Below are 21,862 nucleotides of genomic sequence, written 5' to 3' on the forward strand. Positions count from 1 at the left end.
AATGTTTGCATAAAAATAATTCCAGGTTTTAATGGGTTACACCCAGAAATCCAGTGTTGTCACTTATTAATTGACCTAATATAGCAGCATTGGAGGAAATGAAGTCCAAGTCTCTGTATATAGCGGGCCGCACTATTTTCAAATTGCAAAGAATATATATTGTGATAATGTTCACAAAGCACTGCATTGTGGTCTCTGTTCTGTGTTATCAGTTGATCTGGTCAAAGAAACAGTCACCAAATACTATAGCATATGAAATTAATTTCATTTTCAATTTACATGAACAGCTGGAAAACAAACTATTAAATTATAGATACTGTACATATATACATTTAGTTTTTTTTAAATATATTCAAATATGAGGTATGTACATCTCTACCCTCTTATGTGTTAAACAGAGAGGAGAAAAATCCTTTCCCTCCATCTCCCCTCATTCTCAAGGATTTGCTTCTCTGCAGTCCTGTTGATCTTTCTCTTTCCTCTTGTTTGTTCTTCACTTTCTCTCGCTCGTCTTCCCGTTGTTGAACCTGCTGATTGATGACCAGCCGCATGTCCTCCTGCAGAGAGAGGTTAAACAGTGAGACAGATCTAGTGAGATGGTCTGGGGGGGGAAAGTTTACATTTTGGACATAGCTGTTTTCTGCCCGACAGCAGAGATCTAATACGTCTATTTTATTTTTTAAGCAGGATGATTTCGGTCCATCTGTCTGTGCCAAATATCATGAAAACAATGCAATGTGCTTAATAGACCTCTAGGGGCCACTAGTGAGGCATTTAGACAAGTCTTGTTGATACCAATCTGAGAACCCATCGTCAAAAAATAAAGGAAAAATAGTGCCCTCTTTTCCTTGAGTCAACAGTCTGAGAGACTTGTTGATACTGATCACGTCGGTGGCATTTAATTGTTTTTAATATATAGTAGTCTTGTCGTATAAAGGATTTTTAACTAAGTCCTTGCTAGAGTGTGCTTGAAGTTTTCCCATTTGAGGGACCCCTCTTCATCTTGTTGATAATGGTTGACTATTATGCTGAATGATGAGGAAACCTTTTCCACTGACTACAGAATCTGTAGTCTGCTACAGAATTGAGTTAATGATTTAGTGCTTTGCTCAAGGACCCTGCAGACACCACACTTGTGCCCATATCCACCTGGATGGTGTGACTTGGTGTCTGTACTAACTAGTGAACCACCCTTCTGTTAAGTACATGCCACTTGAGATCAACTTTTGTAGATGAAAATAAGCTATGTATAATTTATGACAACCACACAGATAAACCCCAACATGACATTCATGTTTGCTTTGATGTGGTAGGAAAAAAGCAACATGCAGAACACAAATCTAAGGTGACATTACATTTTTAAATTGTATTTATAATCTGTAATTGAACCCAATTTTTTTTAATCTATTTTGAAAAGTATCTGCTGTATTACTTTTCATATCATTACACAGACTCACCTGCCAAGCATCCACCTCCTGGGACAGCGCCACCTTGTGTTTAATGGTGTTGAGGAGCTGCTGGGTCAGTGACTCTTTCTCCTGCCGCACCATCAACAACTCATTCTCTAGGGAACTGGAAAAGAATGCACATACTGTAGATGGCTGACGAAAACTCTTGAGTCCAGAATTGCTTTATTGGCCATGTAAGCTAGGATATTGCAAAGTATTGTTTGATTATCCTTATGTTATAATTGATGATTGATCATCATACAGTGGTGTTACTTTGAGAGTGTCTATTTTCGGCACATGACACCGACATTCGCTACATCTACGGCTCACAAACATAATGAAAGAAGTAGGAAACGGTTAACGATTAATCGGAGGACTGGATTTTATTACCCAATACAGGTTAGCAATGGGGAGATTCTCAAAAACAAACAGAAAGCCTAGGTGAATAGTGCATCTCTTTCAGCTTTTTTCCCCCAACTACTCGGGCTTTCCACAGCCTAGTTTTCGTTTCAAATTGAATGTGAACCGGTCTAGACCCGTACATGCATGCATAATTTTCGTATCCACTCTAGACTCGGCCGGTATCAGCAACCAGCAAAGCGAGTTGATCCCACATGGGCAGTATTATTACCTGTAGCTTGGTTTTCCTGGTTTTCTAAATGGTTTGACTTCCTCTCCCAGAGATTTAAGTTCCTCCTGTTGACAGCGCAACTGAAAAAGAAAATAAACATAATACACTATTACAGTAATTTACAGTATACATTATATTTATATTCCACTTTAGGATTTGCAGGTACTGACAGTTGATAAGATCATATTTTTCAAGTTTGCAAGTACAGTAATTATTATTAGGCAACATGATGCAATACCAGCATTGCGGAAACGTAGTTACAAACCTCCTCTTTCAAGGCCTGAATCTCATCATCTCTTGCTTGCAGGACAGTAGAATGTGCTAGCAGAGCCTCTGTTGCCTGGTTAGGAAGGAACAGAGTATAAACCAGATCAGAATGTTTGTAAACAAACAGAATTTGTAGAATTTAGACATTGATCAGGTGCTCTTATGCAGGATCGCGGATCACGGCAGGGTAAATGGTCAAGTAAATAAGAGTGCAAAGAAAAACAATTAAGTGCTGCAAAGTAACTAGGATACCAGGTAAACAGCAAACCTATAGCATCTGTCTAAACAACGGCTATCTAAATAACATTCTTAGCAGTGTTCAAGCAAACAGTATGTCTATTTAAATAACAGAACATGTGATCATTAAACAACATACATTTGCATATTAGTTAGTATGGTAAGTTAGGGTTAGTATGGTAAGTATTTTCCACACCCTATACCATTGTTGTTCACTGTGTTGTGCCTGTGTGTGGGCTGTGTGTTGCGTGTGAGTGTGTAATATATATATATATATACTATATATGTGGGTGGGGGTCTCTGTGTACCTGTGATTGCTGAATTTCGCTAAGCAGGGACAGAGGTTGCGTGCGTGAATCTTCCAATAAGCTCTCTTCTCCCAGGTTCAGTGCACTTTTCTGCATGGAGCGATTCAACGAACGCAACTCAAACACCATTCCTCGCTCCTGCTCTAGCTATATACAGTATACACACACACACACACACACACACACATAGACATACACAGTCATTTGCAAGAGCACACACACACAAAGACAGACAAACACTTGGATATTAAGACATACACAGCGACTATGGGTGTGTCTCACCTGTTTGTGTTAGTAAACGGTTAGTGATGTAAGTTACTTCTAATTCGACAAGCCCACACAATCACCCCTGCTCATGTTTAATCCCTCATTCTCAGTCTTGAAATAATTAAAGGTTTCAATTCACTTTTTTCCGTCCGAAAACAGGGACAAGCTGCCGGTGGCCTCACCTCGTTTTCTCTCTCGTTCAGTTTGGCCTGCAGATCTGTCACTCTTTCTCTCAGCACTGCCCTCTCCACTCGCAACCTCTCGCTGTCCTCTTGTGAAGCTTTGATTTGTTCATCCATGTGTGACAGTCTCTCTTGCAAAACTCTGTTCTACAGTGGGGGAAGACAGACGCAGACATTGGGGGTTAACGTTAGGATCAGGGTTAAGCCCAACTCCCAACACGACAACGCCATCGTGCAACATGGACCCTGTTGTAAACAAGTGTAATGCTAGATCATGGTGTCGTCCACAGTAACAGTTTTAGTATTGACTTGTTCTTCAATCAATCAATCAATCAAACATAGGCTTTATACTGCATGTGCTTTGATGTGTTTGTAAATCTATGGTGCTTACATGCATCAAAACAAGAGAGAATGGGGCAAATGGGGAAAATTATATGTCAGCCAAATGTCAATTGTTCTAGGTGGTCATTATTCTTATTGTTTATTTTTGAGGGGCGCTAGCCCCTCCTATATCCAGCTTTTGGTGTGTCCACAAACTTTGTCCTACACAAACATTAAATTCCCATTGACAATGAATGGAGAATTTGTCTATCAAATGTCTATTTTACGGCATGATGATGTACGATGATAAGAACGCCCCTCACTTCACACGGGTGTGATTCTTTTTAAATCCAGGGCCATTATCGACAAGTGAGTGGTACTGGGGATCAGAGTTTTTCTTCAGTATTTGATAGACACACACATATACAGTATAGTATACAGTATACCTCTGCCTGTATGCTCCCCAGTTGCGTGTAGCTTATATTTCTGTTAAAGGAGGTTTCGTCCATCTCTTCTCTAAGAGAACGGAGCTCAGTCCTGAGGGTATGTTCCAGTGTTACAGCCTGAATGGTTAGGGGAGAGAGAGGGAGGGACAGAGAGACAGAGTTAGAAACACTATTGTTCAACTTCTCACTGACGTTGAACTTGAAGTAACAATGGTAAGAGCCCTTGAACCTGCCAGGCCACATTGCTCCCATCTATGATTTGACATAAATAACCACACCTTTCTGTCAACTTTAGTTTTTTTCAACCAAGGTTCATGTTTTAGGTTGTTATTAGAGAAACTAAAAGGTGAGTGTTAATTTTCTTACATTTGCTGCTTTCTTTTGTTTTGGGGATTTTAGCTCTTTTTGACAGGGGGGCGGGGGCATTCGAGCATGGGGCTAAATATGTATTTTTTTACAAAATATTATGGCGATTAATTTTATTATTATTTACTATAGTCCTAATAAACCCCAAGAAATTACATCTGACCACAAAAGATCACAGGATCTATTGAATGTGACAAACTGACATATTGAGCCTACACACAGTATAAGCCTCCCCCAGTAGGCTACCTTCACATTCAGTAGATCCTGTGATCTGCTGTGGCCAGATGTAATTTCCTGGGGTTTATTAGGACTATAGTGAATAATACAAAAACAAATCACCATAAAATGTTGTAAAAAAATACATATTTAGCCCCATGCTCGAATGCCCCCGCCCCCCTGTCAAAAAGAGCAAAAATTCCTAAAACGAAAGAAAGCAGCAAATGAAAAAAAAATGAAGACTCATCTTTTACTTTCTCTAATAACAACCTAAAACATGAACCTTGGTTGAAAAAAACTAAAGTTGTCCTTTAAACTCAGAATGTATTCTCTTAAATGACCACTTCAACTATTTTTATCTTTATCTTTATAGAATTGGTCTTCACTAGTGTTCATTATAACATGGAACCATTTCTGTCTACTCGCTCTGTGTCTCAGAGGTGGGCTGAGGACAGGTTTTTATGCAAGAACAATGGCTTCTATGTCAGTATGCTAATCTTCCAGGTAGAGAGAGACTGTAGTTTCTATTAGCGTGGACTCCACCTACTTCTGAGATGCAGAGTGGGTACACATTATAATTGGTGCCATCTTATAATGAGCATTAGTGAGGACCAATTATATGATCATAACATAAAGTAAGTAAGGTTAAAATGTGGTGAAGCGCTCCTTTTAAAGAAAAACTGTGCAGATCTTCAGCCTCTACACATCATCAGGCATACATTCCGTACACTCGATGTGAAACATGTTTGACAATTTACAAGCCATACCGTAGCATAGGACAATGATAGTTACATGACAATTACATTTCAAAACACCGCTCTCTCACCCTGACACTGTGACACGCGCGCACACACACACAACTCTTTGATGTGCTCATCACCTCTGCTAGCTGCTCCACCAAGCGCTGATTGTGATTGGCTAACTGGGTCAGCTGGTCACTCTCGTCTTTCCGTCGGTCCCGTCCTCGGCTGTGATTTCGCTCCACTTCGGCCCGTAAGGCGGCCAGGTCAGTGGTCAACTCTGACTCCCTTTGCCCAGACACCAGCTCACTCATGTCCAGCCGCCTTTGAAGGACATGTTTTTCCTGCTGTAGAGCCTGAGACAGTAGACACACATTAATAACTATATTATTCTCTCCTTAGAGAATGTCTTGTAAAGTTAACTTTCCTCGACCGCGCACCCGGTAAGAATGTTCGGAGAAACTAAAACAGATTGGAGTCGTGTGGGCGTCCTTGCTTCACACATTAATAACTAGAAAGAAAAAACTAGTAAAAATAAATAAAGTGTGACAATTACTATAGTGTGTTTGCCCTGTTAGGGCAACCTCACTAATAATGTTGTACACACAGGCCTTAAGACAACATACAGTAATGTAAGTTTGGAGTTATGGTAACTCAGCTTACCTTGTCTCATCAGCTCATGTATTCTGTTCTCAACTCATCTCATCCCATGGTCATTTCATCTCACTTAATGTCATGTAATCTCAACTCATATCTTCTCCTCTCAACTCATCCCATGTCATTTCAACTCATCTGATCTCACCTGATCTTATCTTAAACGTTTGGCAACATTCAGGGACAGTACTATAATATATAGTGTGGCTCGATAACATACATACAGTAAATCCTCTCCAGGCATGTGTGACATTCCATCTCCACCCACCTTCGATATATCATTCCACTGCACTGCCAATGGCCATACATACTATGGATCCAGTGGTGTAAAGTAACTAAGTACTTTTACTCAAGTCGTAGTACTGTACTTGAGTACAATTGTGAGTATTTCCTATTTTCAATAATGTTTTTGTAGATTTTGATTATTAGAAAACATACATTAACTACTTAAGCCTTATGCATCTTATGCAATGCATTGTGAGCTTGTAGATCTGCTATGTTCAAAAGAATTTTAAATACATTTTAGACATACGATAACTTGTGAAACGGGACATTCTTCATAATGAGTACTTTTACTTTAAGTACACTTTGATGCCAATGCTTTTGTTCTTTTACCCGAGTAAATGTCTGTTGTGCAATTGATACTTTTACTTATAAGTGAAACATCTCAGTATTCTTCCACCAGTGTCTCTGACATACCTCCACCTGTCTCTCTCTTTCCTCCAGAGTGGCTGCCAGCTCCTCATTCTTCTCGAGCAGGGCCTGTCCCAGCTCCGCCGCCAGGATGAGGTCTGTCTCCAGTCCTCCTCCTCCATCGACCCCCTCAGAGATGGAAGAGGACGTGGATGTCGGGAGAGTGAGAGCGAAAGGGAAGAAGGAGTCCTCCAGGCTGGGAGACGGAAGGCTGCTTTTCCTGGGGCTGAACATCTTTCCAAGGGGAGGTTGAAGAAGGCGTAGTACAGACAGGGGAGGTCAGTGCTTAGAGAACATGGTTAATGATCCACAGACACGCTGTCACAGGCCCACTGGAGGATGAGGAAAGGAATGCAGCCTTGTTGTGCTGTTTAAATAGGGGTTTGTGTCAAAGGAGAAGATTGAAGTGAATTGGATGTGTTTCTTTCTCTTCTCTGACCACAGAGGGTTTTGTGTGGGGATGATTTGGTCCAGAGTGAGGCAGTTGGTCTGTCCTGTTGGAACGCAGTCTCTTTCTGTTGATGTCCTTATCTTTATTCCCTTTAAAGTTATCCTGTAAAAAAAGAACATGAAAAAATAAAACATTTAATAATAATGCAAAACAATACAACAAGTCAACATCTAGTATTAGCAAGGCAGTGGGAAGCATGCTCATCATCAACAGCCATGTTTCCCATGGAGCAAAAACAAATACTTCTAAAGCAGGCCCCAGTCCCCCTAGATAAAATTGTCTTGTTCTGTGTGATGTTTCTAACCTCGAAAGATGTATTGCCTGGTATTGGTGTCTGGTCTGCATGGTAATGTAATCTAGCATAGCCTTTAAGCAGTCGCCTTGTGTCAAAGCTTCTTTTGTTGCTCTGACCGAAATACCAGTTTTACTATTATCTTTTTTCCACCCCTTCCAAATTCCAATGGTATTATTCTCAGCCAACACCTAGCCTACTGTAGCCTACTGATAAAAACAACAAACACAAAATGCACTATTTTTATGTACTTGTTCGGTCATACCAGCTACTATAAATATCAACCATGATTTAAATCTCAGTAGTATATAGGTTCAATGTTCAGTTCTACTGATGGTTCTTGAGATTTAAAGTATGTTCTCACTTAGCATTGAACTTGTTATTTTACTCACGACTGATATAGCCTGAAGCTTCTAAAATAAAATACAGGTAGGCCTATGTCTGGAACAAAACTGGGCTTGATTTATCAGACATCACTGTCCAGCATGCATGCAGCTGCTTAGCTATATATATCTTAATATTCTGTGAGATAATAATCCTTTACATAATAACATTCTACCTTTAGCTACTTTATTATATATATTACATATATGCTACTTTTATTTTTACATTTAGTAAAGAATTATGTTTTTAAAAGTGCTATAAAACAGTTTGATGCTATTATTATTATTAGTAGTAGTACTAGTATTACTACTACTGCTAAGTAGACCCAGAAACAAAAACAACAAAAAAATCAGCCCCCGTCAGCCGTGCGTCAGCATCAGCCACCTCACCTGTAAAGAACTTCTTCCATGTCCCGACTCCCTCAATATGATATCATCATGTAAAATGAAAATCACCACCATTTAAAATAAAACAAAACTTCATAGGAACAAATTCTAACCCATCTCTTTAATGACATAGAACTGAATGAACAAAAGTTGTCCTTACCTGCTGTTAGTTGCCAGCTAACTCCGATGTGATTCTTCCTGTCTAGTGAGTTGTTTGTGTGCGTGTGTGTGTGTGTGTGTGTGTGTGTGTGTGTGTGTGTGTGCGTGCGTGCGTGTGCGTGTGTGTGTGTGTGTGTGTGTGTGTGTGTGTGTGTGTGCGCGCGCGCGCGCGTTTGGCTGGTTTCCTTGGAGTTGGAGCAGTGGAAACATAGGAGACTCCACCCCTTGGGAGAGAGTCACAACATGAGAGGTGGAATCAGTGAAGCCTTTGTCTATAAGCCACTCCCCTGCCATCTACTGGCAGAACCAAGTAATGCCAGGTGCAAATCAGACAGGTTCTCAAACCTTTTTATTTCAAGGACCTCATAACCTTTCGTACCAGTGTGCAAATGGAACCAAATGGACCTGTAAGGGTCCATTTAGATTTTACACACTCGCAGACTTACAGACCTGTAAGGGTCAATTTGGTACCCCTGAGGGTCCCTGGATGATCCCACTTTGAGAACCACACACCATGCTTTTAGAATGCAAGCAATGTTGCTATGAATAATGGAACATATCAAGGCATTACTGTATATAGCATACAGTAATGTAATGCATATACTCAATCTCGGCAAATGCAGTATTTATACTGTATAAGAAAACAGTAAATACACAAATCAGCCAGGCAGAAACTGCTACCAAACCTAAATTATATGGCAAGTAGGCCTACTAAGGAAGTGCAAAAAGTGACAAGTGCCCTGTGAGAATGCAAGCCAGTCATTTCACAACTAGAGCCTAGAGGTAAGGTAATGCAGGGTGAGAGAGGAAGATAGAAGGAGGTCAGTACACAACTGGGGGTCTGTCTATTCTGGAACCTCCTCCTCGTAATACCCTTCATCCTGTGTACCTGCTAGAAGGGCTGAATGGAGCTCTGTGTGTGTGTGTGTGTGTGTGTGTGTGTGTGTGTGTGTGTGTGTGTGTGTGTGTGTGTGTGTGTGTGTGTGTGTGTGTGTGTGTGTGTGTGTGTGTGTGTGTGTGTGTGTGTGTGTGTGTGTTTAAGTGTGTTTAAGTGTGGTGGGGCTAGAGAAAAAGGGTTTGGCATTATTGGAATCCCTTCTCAGAGAAAGCAGACTAGGAGACGGATAATATCAAACAACTCCACAATACAACCCTTAAGCTAAGCGGATACGCACAGATACAGAAATGTCTGGCAGTCTTTGTTGTTTCCTGTTGCTGTGCATTGTGCTGCCTCTCTCTGAGGCTGGAAAAGAGATGCCCAAACTCTCCGCCAAGAAACTCTGTGCCGATTCCGAGTGTAGCAGTGAGTACCAAGTAGACTGCTAGACCTACTGTGCGTGTAAACAGAGCTGCTACCTTTAAACACATCTTAAATCTGAGTTTTCTTTTGTATACTATTTAAATAGTCTTGAGAAAGAATGCTGCTATTTGTCCTAAAGTAGCCTCGGAAACCCAGATGTTTTATTTCCAGGTCCCAGCATTTCTGGTGGCAAATTCTAATGATGATTTTTATGTTCCCACATGCCCGTGGTATCATTTATGCCCTGGTAGCACTACCAACGTGGTAGCTTTCTACCTGTCACCACCACTTTTATATGAGAAATAACCGAAATTGTCATATTTTAATTCATTTTCATATTATATCCTTATAATATAATTGAATATGTCAAATCATGCCTTGAATTGATTGGTACTACTACTGACTTATAAAACATTGTAATACAGAAGAATGGCAAAAAAGTTGGCATTCAGAGGAATTATTCAAAAGAATAGGCCACATTTGAGTGATTTTCGTTTTTTTAAGGTCACAAAATGTGCTATATTTTCCAAAATATTAAACATAGATACTTGCAATTGGCATTAAAATGTGCACATAAGACTCCATGATGTTGTGAATAACAACTATTAAACAGAAGAGTTTGAGCTTAGGTCATTATGACATCGAAAAAAACAACCCAAAAAAAACAACACAATGTCCACTCATATAGGCCTAATGAGGCACAACCACAGGAGTATTCACATTAACCTTTTCCCCCCCTCCTGAAACATTTTCGTGTTTTTATCATCTTTTTAACATAAATTTAACAACATCAACGGCCAATGCAGGAGCCCTTTTCAGGGCCTCAAACCGAGTACCATGCGGTCCAATTTCTCAGAAGGGCCCCTGGGCCATGGCCCCACTGGCCCATTGGCTAATTTGGCCCTGGCAAGCACAGTTTGGATCATTGCATGACTTGTGGCAGTCACAAATGAGCAGATTTAAGGCCTATTCATAGTCTGGATTTTCGGTGGTAAGGTGACCACCGCTCCGGTGGTGAGCTGACCACCGGAGCTGAAATAACGTTGAGCGGTGGTGAGTAAAAACAGAGAGAAGGGCTGGAGCGGTGGCGGTGGTTTGCTCTTCACCGCGGCTCGTGACGTCATGTTGTAGTTCGGTGGTCACCCCACCACCGTAAAACCAGACTATGTATGAGCCTTTAGCCGTTTCTGGAGCGCCAAAATTGTATTGTTATACCATTGTTATGGTATTGTTATGGTATTATTATTGCTTATTATTGCTTCACAATGCTTAGTGATGTGTCCTCCAAACCCCCACAACACTGTACTGTATGTCTATTGTAAATTAAGTTGTTGTTATTTGTTGTTGTGTTATTTTCTAAGTAAAATCATGTGACGCTTAGTCAGATGATGCTTTGTTGCCCAGCTTGTCAGTAGACCTGGGAGTGAGAATGTCTAGTTCACCATTTTCTGTGGCTTCTCTTTTCCCTGTGATCTAGACCCCATCTTGATAGCACGTGCCTTGCAGGACTATATTCCTGGTGACTGCCGCTTCATCCCGATCAGACAGGGCCAACTGGTCTATGTCTATGCCATGCTGAAGGACAGAGGAAACCTTTTCTGGTTTGGCAGTGTGAGTGAGGAATGCTATAGTTTCAGAACTTTACATCACATTTTTGTAGTTTTTAATTTTATTTACAATTCTATCCTCGTTGTTAATGTAACAGGTTCAGGACTCCTACTATGGGCAGCAGGAGGCTAGGGTTGGTCACTTTCCTAGCAGTGTGGTGGAGGAGACACATGCAATCACACCAGCAACCACTGAGGTCAAGACTACTGTAGGTGGACACACACACACACACACACCCGCACGCACACACACACACACGACACAAAAGTAGTGGAAATAGCAGATCTACAAGCTCGAGCTTGTAGATCGGCTATTTCCGCTATTTATGTTTTTTTTAATTATAAAGTTATTATTTTTTAGGAAACCAAACAGAAGTGTACTGTGTAATTTTGTTCTGGTCCAATGTTCGGCGATAGAAACACAATTAAATTGTTAATCGCAATTATTTGATCGTCAATTTATCGTAAAGTAAAATGTCATAATCGTGACAGCCCTACTAACACGCATGCACACACACACACACACACACACACACACACACACACACACACACACACACACACACACACACACACACACACACACACACACACACACACACACACACACACACACACACACACACTTACAGTAGATTATGAGTCATGTGTGGTCTTTATGTCCCCTTAAGGCTTATTTCTCCTCTCAATTGCAGGATTGGGACTTCTACTGTTACTGAGGTGCACAGCTGACCTTCATCCCCAGTGAAGAACACAACCTTCTTGCAGCATAAACGAATTGAGTATAGAACTGGCTATTCATGTGCAGAGCTGATGACCAAACCCTTACAGCTGTTATGCAGTAACAGTAAGCCCCACAGCTACTACTCCTATCCCCCTTTTGTACTGTCAGCTTTCATTAATGTAACTGGTATTTAACAAGGCTGAACAATGCACCGATGCTGCTTAAAAATGTGCAATGCTCATTGTGTTTTATTTTTTGTCACCCCATCTAACCTCGTATCGTTCTGGTATATGTCCATGTGTATGCACGTCACGTGTGTGCAGGTGTTTGTGTCCATCAATTTGACTTTCAAAGTGTAAAATGTCATAATTGTGATGTACCTGGTGTGATTATCCCTTGTTTTATGACAGAATCCACTTTGTTTACGCTTGTCTATGTGCTAAAATTGTGAGTTTGAAAACTGTTTCTCACTATAAAATGAGTGTATAGAATTGCTACTTTAGAACAGTGGGTGGATTCAATAAAAAGGAGGGGGGAAAGAGAATTCATTACTTTTTGTATAGTTCAATATTGCAAGAATAATGTGCTGTGTGATTGTCTCAAAATGTCCACCCTGTTTGAGAATCACTGCTATAGAAGCAACAGATAAATATGGTGGTAGCAATACAACCCAAGCTTCTACCAAAGTTTAACATTGCTGTAATGTAAACAAGAGAAGACAAAGATACATTAATGTCTCAAGTTTTATTCTAATGATTGTTATGCGAAACAGGTTTGTTTGTTAAATGCTTCTGGCGGAGGTGTTATCATTACAAAGTATGATGGAGCCATAGGCTATATCTCAGCAAACATGAATGCAGTTATAAATATGAAGGCTCATGCTCAATCATATCAAACACAGACTTCACACTCACCTTTACACACACACACACACACACACACACACTGATGATCTTAGCAGCTCTGAGCTCATGTTCCTCGGTAGCAAGGAGCCCAGCTTCCCCTTCTCTCCCCCCATCCTCATCTGTCCTCCTGTTGATCCACCCTCCCTCGTCTTTGCCCCCAGTCCTTCCAAAGACAGACTTTACACCTGGTCCCTAGTCTGTTTTTAAACAACAACATATGAAGCCCGTTTTATACACCAAATCAGGCTTAATTAACACTTATATGCTTCCAGAAAGCCTTATTTTCCTTCACACAGAGAAACAAACAATCAAAACCAACACCAAACCAACTTTCTCAGACATTATCTTCGGCACATCATGACATTTTGAATTTATGTCTGTTAGTAGCCTACTCTTCACCGGGCACTTATACTAGTGAATAAGCCTCACTGGACCAGAACTGCCAATTTAAACTGATGTTTAATTCAGTTGTTAGTTTGGTATTTATTAACAGTGTCCACCGACGAATGCTGACAATGTTGTCAACATGCTTTCTAGTAACTTTAATGCCAGAAAAGTTGTCGATAAGCCGACTTGTACATATTTAAATTCTAAATGCCATTGCCCATTGGTACAGTTTTGAACATGACATTCACATGCACAGTGGCATCAATATATTATAAGGCACAAAGGTATATTAAAAATAAATTTGCTTTGAGATATGAGATGGGGTAGAGTGTTAATCACCCAAGCCTGCTCCTCACACCATTATGTCTTAAAATGCCTTTCAGCGTACCCTCAGGCATTCAGTGAATTAGACATTGGCTTGAAAGCACCATCCGCTTACAGAGGAAACTATAGATTAACGCCTAATTTACACTTCATTGCTCAAGGTATCACTTGCAGGTGTCACTTGCCGCTCGCAGTGGAAAAACCCAACATCGTCCATATGTTCTTCACTCGTTTTATTCATTTTCGATGAGTGGCACCGCCGAGTGGTGAAGTGTAAATCCGGCTGTAGGGTCAGATATTGACTAATCACAACGAAGCACTCTGTGCTACAGTATATCAACATGTACAGTAAGCAGACACATCTACACTGCTGTCAACAAGCATGGGACAGACGGGACGTACCGAATACAGAGATACAGGGACAGTTGGGTTAGTGGTTGGATATGGGTCAGAGGTCAAGGGTCAGGCTTTGTTCTACTTCTGTCTTGTTGCACCGTCTTCGCAGGTGATGGGAATCGAGCGCTCCGGACAAGCGGGGGAGCGGGGGGCGGTGATTGTCAGCACGCCATCACATGACACGCTGGAAGTGACCTCAGAGGCCAACACGCCCCCAGGAAGCTTGTACTTTCTCAGAAACTCCCTCGATACAATGCCGTGCTCATCCTGCTAGCACACATGCATTCATGGACACAAACAAACATGAGATGAGATTGAGGTGCAGATGAGAGGGAATTTGATTAGTTGCAATTAAATAAAGAGGTGAAGTGAGATGATTTGAGATATTATACAGTCTACAGTCAATAGAATACATTCTGAATACACCTACTAATCAGAATAATTACAACCGCTGCAATAGTCTAGGTCGCCATCATCAGATTAAAGATACATTGTTTTACTTCCCACACTGACCTGTCTGTCCTCATGCTTGGCATGTATTGTAATGAACTCGTCGCTCACGTTGACAGACAGCTCTTCAGGGGAGAAGTGCTTCACGTCCAGATAAATTATGTATCTATCCTTTTCCACACGCATCTGCAGACAACACATGGATTAGACTAGTGGTTAGTTAAGTTTGTTAATATAGCATCACTATCACATTAACTGATACTTCAGCTATTCACAACCTCGCAACACGACGCGTTGTGTGGATCTATTTCGAAACATCTTGAAACTAAATTTGATTTCTCTTTTCTTATGGGGGTCCGTGGCCAAATACATATCATTTTGGGGGGTGCCTGTCATGAAAATGTTTGAGAAGCACCACTGGATTAGACCATAGGACCACAGAAAATTCTAATAAATGCACTCTGTTGGCAATAATGTAGTGCGGCACTTGCTTGTTACGTGCTACTGTACACGTTGTGGTCATCATACATTCTATTATTCTATCAGTATCACTTACTGCCTTGTGCCTAAATGTGAGTTTTATGAATGAGAATGAAGGCTGCAGATTGCAGGCCTTTGACGAGCACTCTGCCAGACACCACAATAACACACAATAGCTTATTGTTATTGTCCCCACATAAGAAACCCACATTTCAGTCGAAGAAACATGGACCTTTGTTCTCATGGCTTCCTGTTGAATTTGAGATTCCGTCATATTGTCCGATCAAAACATAGCAGACAGACAAGCAGTCGATGGAGGGTTACAGACAGTATGTAAAAGGGAAAAGGTTTTTTTGTCCGTTCAAAACATGGCAGACAGACAAGCAGTTGATGGAGGGTTACAGACAGTACGTAAAAGGGAACAGATTTATTTTTACCTCGGCATGATGCCCGTGGTCAGGCCAATTGAACCAGCGCAGGTAGGAGGGGCGTACCCAAGGGAGGGCCCAAGAAAATGGCCAGAGGAGTGGCCAATCAGAGAGCGCATCTGCCACCACTGGCATGTCTGTCAGCCGAGGGGTGGAAATCCGCCGGTACCAGGGGTACTGGATGGGGATGTCCATGGTGAAAGGCCCAGCAGGGGTGGAGAGATACCACACAGGTAGGAGACAGGCCGTTGGGTCCTGGCTCTGGTGAGTTGGGGGATGTCTGATGGCTGGTGGTCTGGCTCTGTCTCTTCTCTAGTGAGCTCCGTCCAGGCCGTGGAGCTGCTGCATGCTGCCCTTCTCTCGCCACTGCAGGGCCATTTATAGGCCTTGACTGACCCCTCCCTTCTGGCCTCGGTTTTGGTTCACTGTTTGTGCACCCACGTACACACACAAAAACATGAACACACACGCACGCACGTCCACACGCATGCGTGCGTACGTGCGCGCGCGCGCACACACACACACACACACACACACACACACACACACACACACACACACACACACACACACACACACACACACACACACACACACTCAAACAGATCCTGCCAACACACTGATCCTTCTAGAACGATGATGTCAACTGTTTATCCCTCCATCTCTCTCTCTCTCTCTCTCTCTCTCTCTCTCTCTCTCTCTCTATCTATCTGTCTGTTTGTCTGTCTAGCTGTCTCTCTCAGTGATATGAGTTTACATTGGCCAGGGATAATGCTGATGCCCCTCGGATCACCTCCCAGGAAATACTCCCGTCTGGGACTCTGCCTGTGTGTACGAATGGTTGCATGCATGCATGCATGCGCGCGCGTGTTTGAAGCATGGCTATGGTTGCCAAAGCATTAGCCGTCTAGGCCAGAAGCTTTGGATTTGTGTGTGGTGGATGTCCGGTAGAATGGGAACTGATGAGTTTGTATGGTGCAGTATTATCTTTTCTCTATGAGCTCAGTTGATAACTATGACAGGCTGTTTTCAAACTTGTTCAACAGATATGCATGACCAATTGACCATACATGCATTTGGTCAAGGGTGTTGAATATGATTTTGACTGTGTGACCTTAAGTTATGTTTTATTGTTGTCTAAATGTCTACACTTTATACTTTAATATGGCTACACCATATAGGCTCATGCAAACAAGAACCAATGCAACTCCTTGCAACTGCCATTGGGATTAATGGTTTCACTCTCAACAGTTTGGTTGCAAGGACTTGCATGGCGAATCATGGGTGCGGTTTGGGTCTTACACTAGAGTCGTGGTTTAAGGTAAATGTATAAGAAGGACTCCTGGGGGACTTTTGATTGATTGATTGATTGAAATATTTATTACCAGTTTGCAGAAATACAGTACATTTCAAGCACAACTCAATACAAAGAATGTTAACTGTGAGTGGACGACCCAATAAAGCATTACACTTGTTTACAAGAGGGTCCACCTTGTTCAATTCATCAAAAACCTTTAATACCACTGTGAAAACCTCCATCAAAAATTTACTTTTCTATAGTATAGTATTAGTAGGCCTATAGTGTAGGCTACCAGCAGTCCCCCTGTAGGCCTAGTGTCCCCACCCATGCCTGGCTGGAATCTGGATCCATATTTGTGCGTGTGTGTGGTCTTATGTGATGGTTACTAGCTTGATTCAGACTCTCGATTTTGACATTTTCAATCTAAGTCCACCCCCATGTGGTGTACATTGCACAAGAACTCCGGCAGCCTCTCTAACATTATTTTGGGGTGGGGCATCACCTTAGACTTAGAGTATATGGGCATTATTCACGCATCAGGTACAGCACCTTTATATTTTGCTTTTGTACGGTAGGCCTACATGTTCGGAGCTGCAGCAACATATCAGCTAGCACTGCAGCAACAGAAGAGGATTTAGAGTTAGACTCTCGACTCGTAGATTGAAAATGTCAACAAGAGTCTAGGCTAAGAAATTACCATCGGATCATTTCGGGATGGAATTTGACCATGTGCGCGTTCGTGCATGTGATAACCACTCCCATAGTAGCAGTAGCGTTGTAACTTGTTACCATGCCAACCCGCCTTCCCTCGCCAGTCGCCATGGTGTAGTTTTGCTACTCGCTGGTTAGAACAAAAACGAACAAAAATGGGTACAGAAATGAATCTTCCTGCTTCGTATTACGGCGAACTTGATGAAAGGAACCCAGTTATTTTAGCGTTCAAAAAGGAGATTAATGTGTTCTTCATACTTATGAAAAGGGTTACCTCGGCGCCCACTCGAGATAACAGCTGCTATGTGAAGGGGTATGTTTTCAATTAGCGTTAACCACATTTAATATCTAATAACCAATTTATTGTCCGAGAACCGTAAGGAAATAGCCTATAAACTAAAGACATAATTGTATATTGTAAACGATAAAAGTGTCTATAACAGCTAGATAAACTGGTTTGAGCTTTTCTAGAGTAACCTGTAGAAAGTTGAAAGTATAATGATTCTACTGTTTGCCCTCAGAGGGCGCTGTGGGATTTAATTCACTCCCTTCAAAATGGTCTTCAATAGACCTACATGTTTCTTGTTGTTATTATTAGTTTGAGTGACCATGTTCACCTGTGTCCTGACTCCTTGTTGTCACTGTTTGCTATGGACCCTTTTCACAGCAAACATTTTGTATTAAAAAACAACTAAATGTAATAATAGCATTAATTGTGGGGGACGTGTTTCTCAATGTAATGTCAAGTGTGACTATTGTGTGTAACCTAATTTCTATTGTGCAGAAATAAACAAGGCCTTGCACTTCTGATGCTCTGAGAGCATTTTTAAACACTGCACAAAACTGCATGAATGTGAATTGTCATAAACTGTCCTTTTTTGCTAATTTAAAGGATTAAAATCCTATCAGAGGTACAGAGCAAGTACAGACATCGACTTCCTCCCAAGGTGTTTGAGGAGAACATACTAAGAATCGCTGATCATCTCTTTGATATAAAGGTAACCAGATAGCAGCTACACATTTTTAAACTCAGAATTAAACCGTCACTCACTCACTCAGGGATTTGACTGTGTACCCCATTGTACCATATAGTGTTACCAGCTAGCTTTGTGGCAGGGCTACAGCCTCCACCTGAACTGCTACAGCCCAGTGAATGTAGCTGACATCACAGATGTGCAACAGTTCATGGACTGCTTCTTCCCAGAAGGGTTTGGCACACACCAAGACATGAGCATGAAGGTACAGCCCCCCCCCCCCCTCTCTGTATACTGATATATTGATTCTTCCTTTGGGGTTAAAAAGAAAAGAGCCACAACAAGGGCCACAACACATTTGACACATTTGACAAAAGTGTAAATTTCGGCCAAGTTCACTGTATCCGTGGCCTACACAGACAAATATTCACAAACAATTCAGACAAGCCATATCCACCTTTCCTAACTAAGTTACATTGTGTGTGTGTGTGTGTGTGTGTGTGTGTGTGTGTGTGTGTGTGTGTGTGTGTGTGTGTGTGTGTGTGTGTGTGCGTGTGAGGGTGTGTGTGTGTGTGTGTGTGTGTGTGTGTGTGTGTGCGCGCGCGCGCCTGTGTGTGTGTGTGTGTGTGTGTGTGTAGTTCCGTGCACTGCAGGGCTACTTCCTGTGTATGTTTGAGCTGGAGAAGCGGTCTGGTGTCCTGAACCAGGAGGGCCTCAGCAGACTGCTCCGTGTTCTGGACTTAATCCGGATCACAATGCAGGCCTTTCAGCCACACGAGCATCTCTGCTGGCAACTATATAATGGTACAATACATCAGGGGTTCTCAACCTTTTCAGGCCGCGACCCCCCAAAAGAATCATATTTGAACTGGGGACCCTGGGAAGGGTATGTTGGGGACCCTGCACCCTACGAACTGGGGACCCCCCACCCTACAAACATTGGAATTGTAGGAGTCAAGGCGTAAGGCATTACTTGGTTTGACTCGGTTCCACAGATAGAAATTGTGAAAATAGCCGATCTACAAGCGTTGCGAGGCGTTGCGAGCTTGTAGATCAGTTATTTTTGCCTCCCCCTGGTGGTCCCGACCCACAGGTTGAGAACCACTGCTATACATCTCACTCAGCTGGGGTTTGTAAGTTGGTCCTGATTTGCTTTGCATAGTTTTGAACATAATGCTGCATAATCCACACTATGGTGTTGAGTATTAAATGGTTATAAATTGTGGTTTGAACCCTTCAGGACATCCATATTTTACCTGGATTATCCCCCAGGATCAATACGTTTTACTTTATATCTGTGAAGTTAATCCTTAAATGGTTATATTTCATCAAAGACCAGAGTTATTAATACATTGTTTGTTCTTCATCATCACTGATACATCAAAATATGTAGTGCAACAAAGGGCAATTTAACTTTATTGTGTTTTACCTGAGAGTGTTTTACCTTACCTGTCCCTCTCTGTCATATGTTTTCACTTTTCAGGCTCATTAAACATCTACAACATCTGCCGCTACCTGATGACCATGAGTTGCAGTGCACAGGTTCTGTCTCCACTACAATAACACTTCAATGTTGCTACAATAACCAGATTGGAAAAATAACATCAGCACAGTGAAACTCTACATTGAAACCAGTGACATATAACTGATTGGCAATGGCATAAATAAGTAGCTATTAAAGGGCCCAGGTTAGGGGGGGAAAAGAAAACCTTTGTTACATTTTTAATTATTGTCTGTTGTTCTAAGACACTGAAAAAGTATTGTCACTAAGTACACTGAAAGCTGTGAATCTTTTTGCAAGGAGAAATAGTTTTCCTCAGTCAGTGTTCACTAACCATTTACCCAAATGGTTTGATAAAGCATTCGAAAGGATCTGGATATGCGATAATAATAATAAAATCCTTTTGAAACCAGTTATCACACATTAAGCATTAAAGAACGTTTTTCAGTGTGGATAAATATATTGACATTACTGGTAATATAATTTCCTCAACATACTTGAAACCATGAAAACATAGTTAGGGTATAGTCATTCTGTCTGTCTATATGTTCCCCTCCAGGCATTGGAGTACCTGCTCTGGGCCAGTTGCAGTTTAGAAATGTCCGTCCCTCTGATGACAGCCCGCTATGTGCCGTGGAGGGCCACCCTCTACTCTGCTGTCTGCCGGTGTTATTACAACAACCAGGCTGCAGCTCAGGCACAGGTGACACGCACACACGCACGCACGCACGGATGCACGCACGGATGCACGCACGCACTCACGCATGCACGGCCATCCAGCCCAACCGATTTGTGTTTCACCTAATACGAAAGTGTTAACAAACTTGACATTATTACAGGAATTTTTTCCCATGTAAAATATCACATGTCCTACACTGTGTTAGGTGTTTGCCAAGCGAGCGCTGGGGAAAATTAGTGACCTGGCTGCGTTGGAGGAACAGACTGGAACTCTGCTGACCAGTGAGACTAAGAGATCTTACAAAGAAGCTACTATCAAAGTAAGTAATGAACCCTAATAGCAGTCCCTGTTCTGGGCAGCATGTCATAGTAGGAAAACATGCATTGTGAGTTTGTAGATCGGCTATATATTTTGTGGAGACATTTTGTATAGAAGGAAAAAAGACAGCCAAGTATACAGAACCCTGGGAGACCCTGGCCATTGAAGTAGTGTGGTACGATGTGTATTTCCGTAGGATTTTTTTGCTAAAAGTGATTTTTTTGCTTTTTTGGCTTTCATAGGGACCAAACTGTCAGAAAATGATGGGGTTCAAATTTTCCTGACCCCCACCCCTTATTTGGGGGGGTCATATCTTTTGGGACCTCCCATAATATTATGCCAGACAATTAATGTCCGATTTTCATAATATTAGGGTTGTTTTATAGGTTTTTAAATATTCTGAGTTGATTTCTTACACTTTGAAAGTAGCCAGAATAATCTTTTCTGACTTTTGGTTGGGGTCTTTCTTCACCCGGGACCCCCCGGACTCATCTCAGTACTCATTACATTCCTCGCTCTGCTCCTGTTCCAGAACAATGTCAAATTAGATAATAATTTAAGCATTAAAAGTTTTTGTAGCTGGGCACTGATTACAAAAATGAGTAGTATTTAATACCAGGGGTCTTCCACAGGGGGTCCGGGACTAGTTTTGCCCCTATTCTTGCACCCATATATGTGATTTGCAAGTATTTCGAATAGTATTAGAATATCTTGCGTTTATGTAAAGTACTTTGATAGTTTATTAGTATTCTACCATTATTGTTGACACTGCAGGGAATAAAGGTATTGCAACTTCTCACTTTGGGCACGCAGAACGTCGAGCATATTTAAGGAGATCACGAGCAAAGAAATACTTGATGAGTTCCTCTAAGGATGACAAGTAGCCCTCCCAGTCACCTGACCGACAACAGAAAGACAAAGAGAAAGACA

General features: G+C 41.7%; 4 protein-coding genes across 4 annotated transcripts in view; 2 read left to right on the forward strand and 2 right to left on the reverse strand.

Moving 5' to 3' along the window:
* Positions 1 to 383: 383 nt before the first annotated feature.
* On the reverse strand, positions 384 to 7,241 carry bicdl2 (BICD family like cargo adaptor 2; the record flags this gene model as incomplete). Its single annotated transcript, XM_083789982.1, has 9 exons — positions 6,783 to 7,241; positions 5,570 to 5,785; positions 4,108 to 4,224; positions 3,341 to 3,487; positions 2,892 to 3,038; positions 2,345 to 2,419; positions 2,080 to 2,159; positions 1,458 to 1,572; positions 384 to 557 (listed from the first exon to the last, which is right to left on the reverse strand). Exons 1-9 carry the CDS (start codon positions 7,008 to 7,010, stop codon positions 384 to 386), a joined length of 1,299 nt encoding a protein of 432 aa, XP_083646108.1. The 5' UTR covers positions 7,011 to 7,241.
* Positions 7,242 to 9,519: 2,278 nt separating this feature from the next.
* Positions 9,520 to 12,597, forward strand: mia (MIA SH3 domain containing). The gene is made up of 4 exons (XM_083777886.1): positions 9,520 to 9,751; positions 11,226 to 11,359; positions 11,454 to 11,564; positions 12,051 to 12,597. Exons 1-4 carry the CDS (start codon positions 9,634 to 9,636, stop codon positions 12,072 to 12,074), a joined length of 387 nt encoding a protein of 128 aa, XP_083634012.1. The 5' UTR covers positions 9,520 to 9,633; the 3' UTR covers positions 12,075 to 12,597.
* Positions 12,598 to 12,916: 319 nt separating this feature from the next.
* LOC310867753 (alpha-crystallin B chain-like) lies at positions 12,917 to 15,786 on the reverse strand. Its single transcript, XM_083777875.1, has 3 exons — positions 15,459 to 15,786; positions 14,605 to 14,727; positions 12,917 to 14,358 (listed from the first exon to the last, which is right to left on the reverse strand). The coding sequence occupies exons 1-3, from the start codon at positions 15,642 to 15,644 to the stop codon at positions 14,170 to 14,172; spliced, it is 498 nt and encodes a 165-aa protein (XP_083634001.1). The 5' UTR covers positions 15,645 to 15,786; the 3' UTR covers positions 12,917 to 14,169.
* Positions 15,787 to 17,627: 1,841 nt separating this feature from the next.
* The window catches only part of cfap54 (cilia and flagella associated 54), a gene marked incomplete at its 5' end in the record, with an annotated part of 37,801 nt that continues 33,566 nt past the window's right edge, over positions 17,628 to 21,862 (forward strand). The window contains 7 exons of the mRNA XM_083790094.1: positions 17,628 to 17,773; positions 18,353 to 18,458; positions 18,553 to 18,699; positions 19,073 to 19,238; positions 19,918 to 19,976; positions 20,495 to 20,638; positions 20,820 to 20,933. Of these exons, the coding sequence (XP_083646220.1) occupies positions 17,628 to 17,773; positions 18,353 to 18,458; positions 18,553 to 18,699; positions 19,073 to 19,238; positions 19,918 to 19,976; positions 20,495 to 20,638; positions 20,820 to 20,933 (882 nt within the window). The remainder of the gene's footprint in view (positions 17,774 to 18,352; positions 18,459 to 18,552; positions 18,700 to 19,072; positions 19,239 to 19,917; positions 19,977 to 20,494; positions 20,639 to 20,819; positions 20,934 to 21,862) is intronic.

This window comes from Protomyctophum parallelum (assembly GCF_964188405.1).
Source record: "Protomyctophum parallelum genome assembly, chromosome: 1".
NCBI classification, from domain to species: Eukaryota; Metazoa; Chordata; class Actinopteri; order Myctophiformes; family Myctophidae; genus Protomyctophum; species Protomyctophum parallelum.

Coding starts and splice junctions, on each gene's coding strand:
- mia (XM_083777886.1), top strand. CDS start 9,634: ATGTCTGGCAGTCTTTGTTGTTTCCTGTTGCTGTGCATTGTGCTGCCT. Junction 11,360..11,453: donor ACCTTTTCTGGTTTGGCAGT/GTGAGTGAGGAA, acceptor TTAATGTAACAG/GTTCAGGACTCCTACTATGG. Junction 11,565..12,050: donor CCACTGAGGTCAAGACTACT/GTAGGTGGACAC, acceptor TCTCAATTGCAG/GATTGGGACTTCTACTGTTA.
- LOC310867753 (XM_083777875.1), bottom strand. CDS start 15,644: ATGGACATCCCCATCCAGTACCCCTGGTACCGGCGGATTTCCACCCCT. Junction 14,728..15,458: donor ACCACGGGCATCATGCCGAG/GTAAAAATAAAT, acceptor TGTTGTCTGCAG/ATGCGTGTGGAAAAGGATAG. Junction 14,359..14,604: donor CCAAGCATGAGGACAGACAG/GTCAGTGTGGGA, acceptor GTGTGCTAGCAG/GATGAGCACGGCATTGTATC.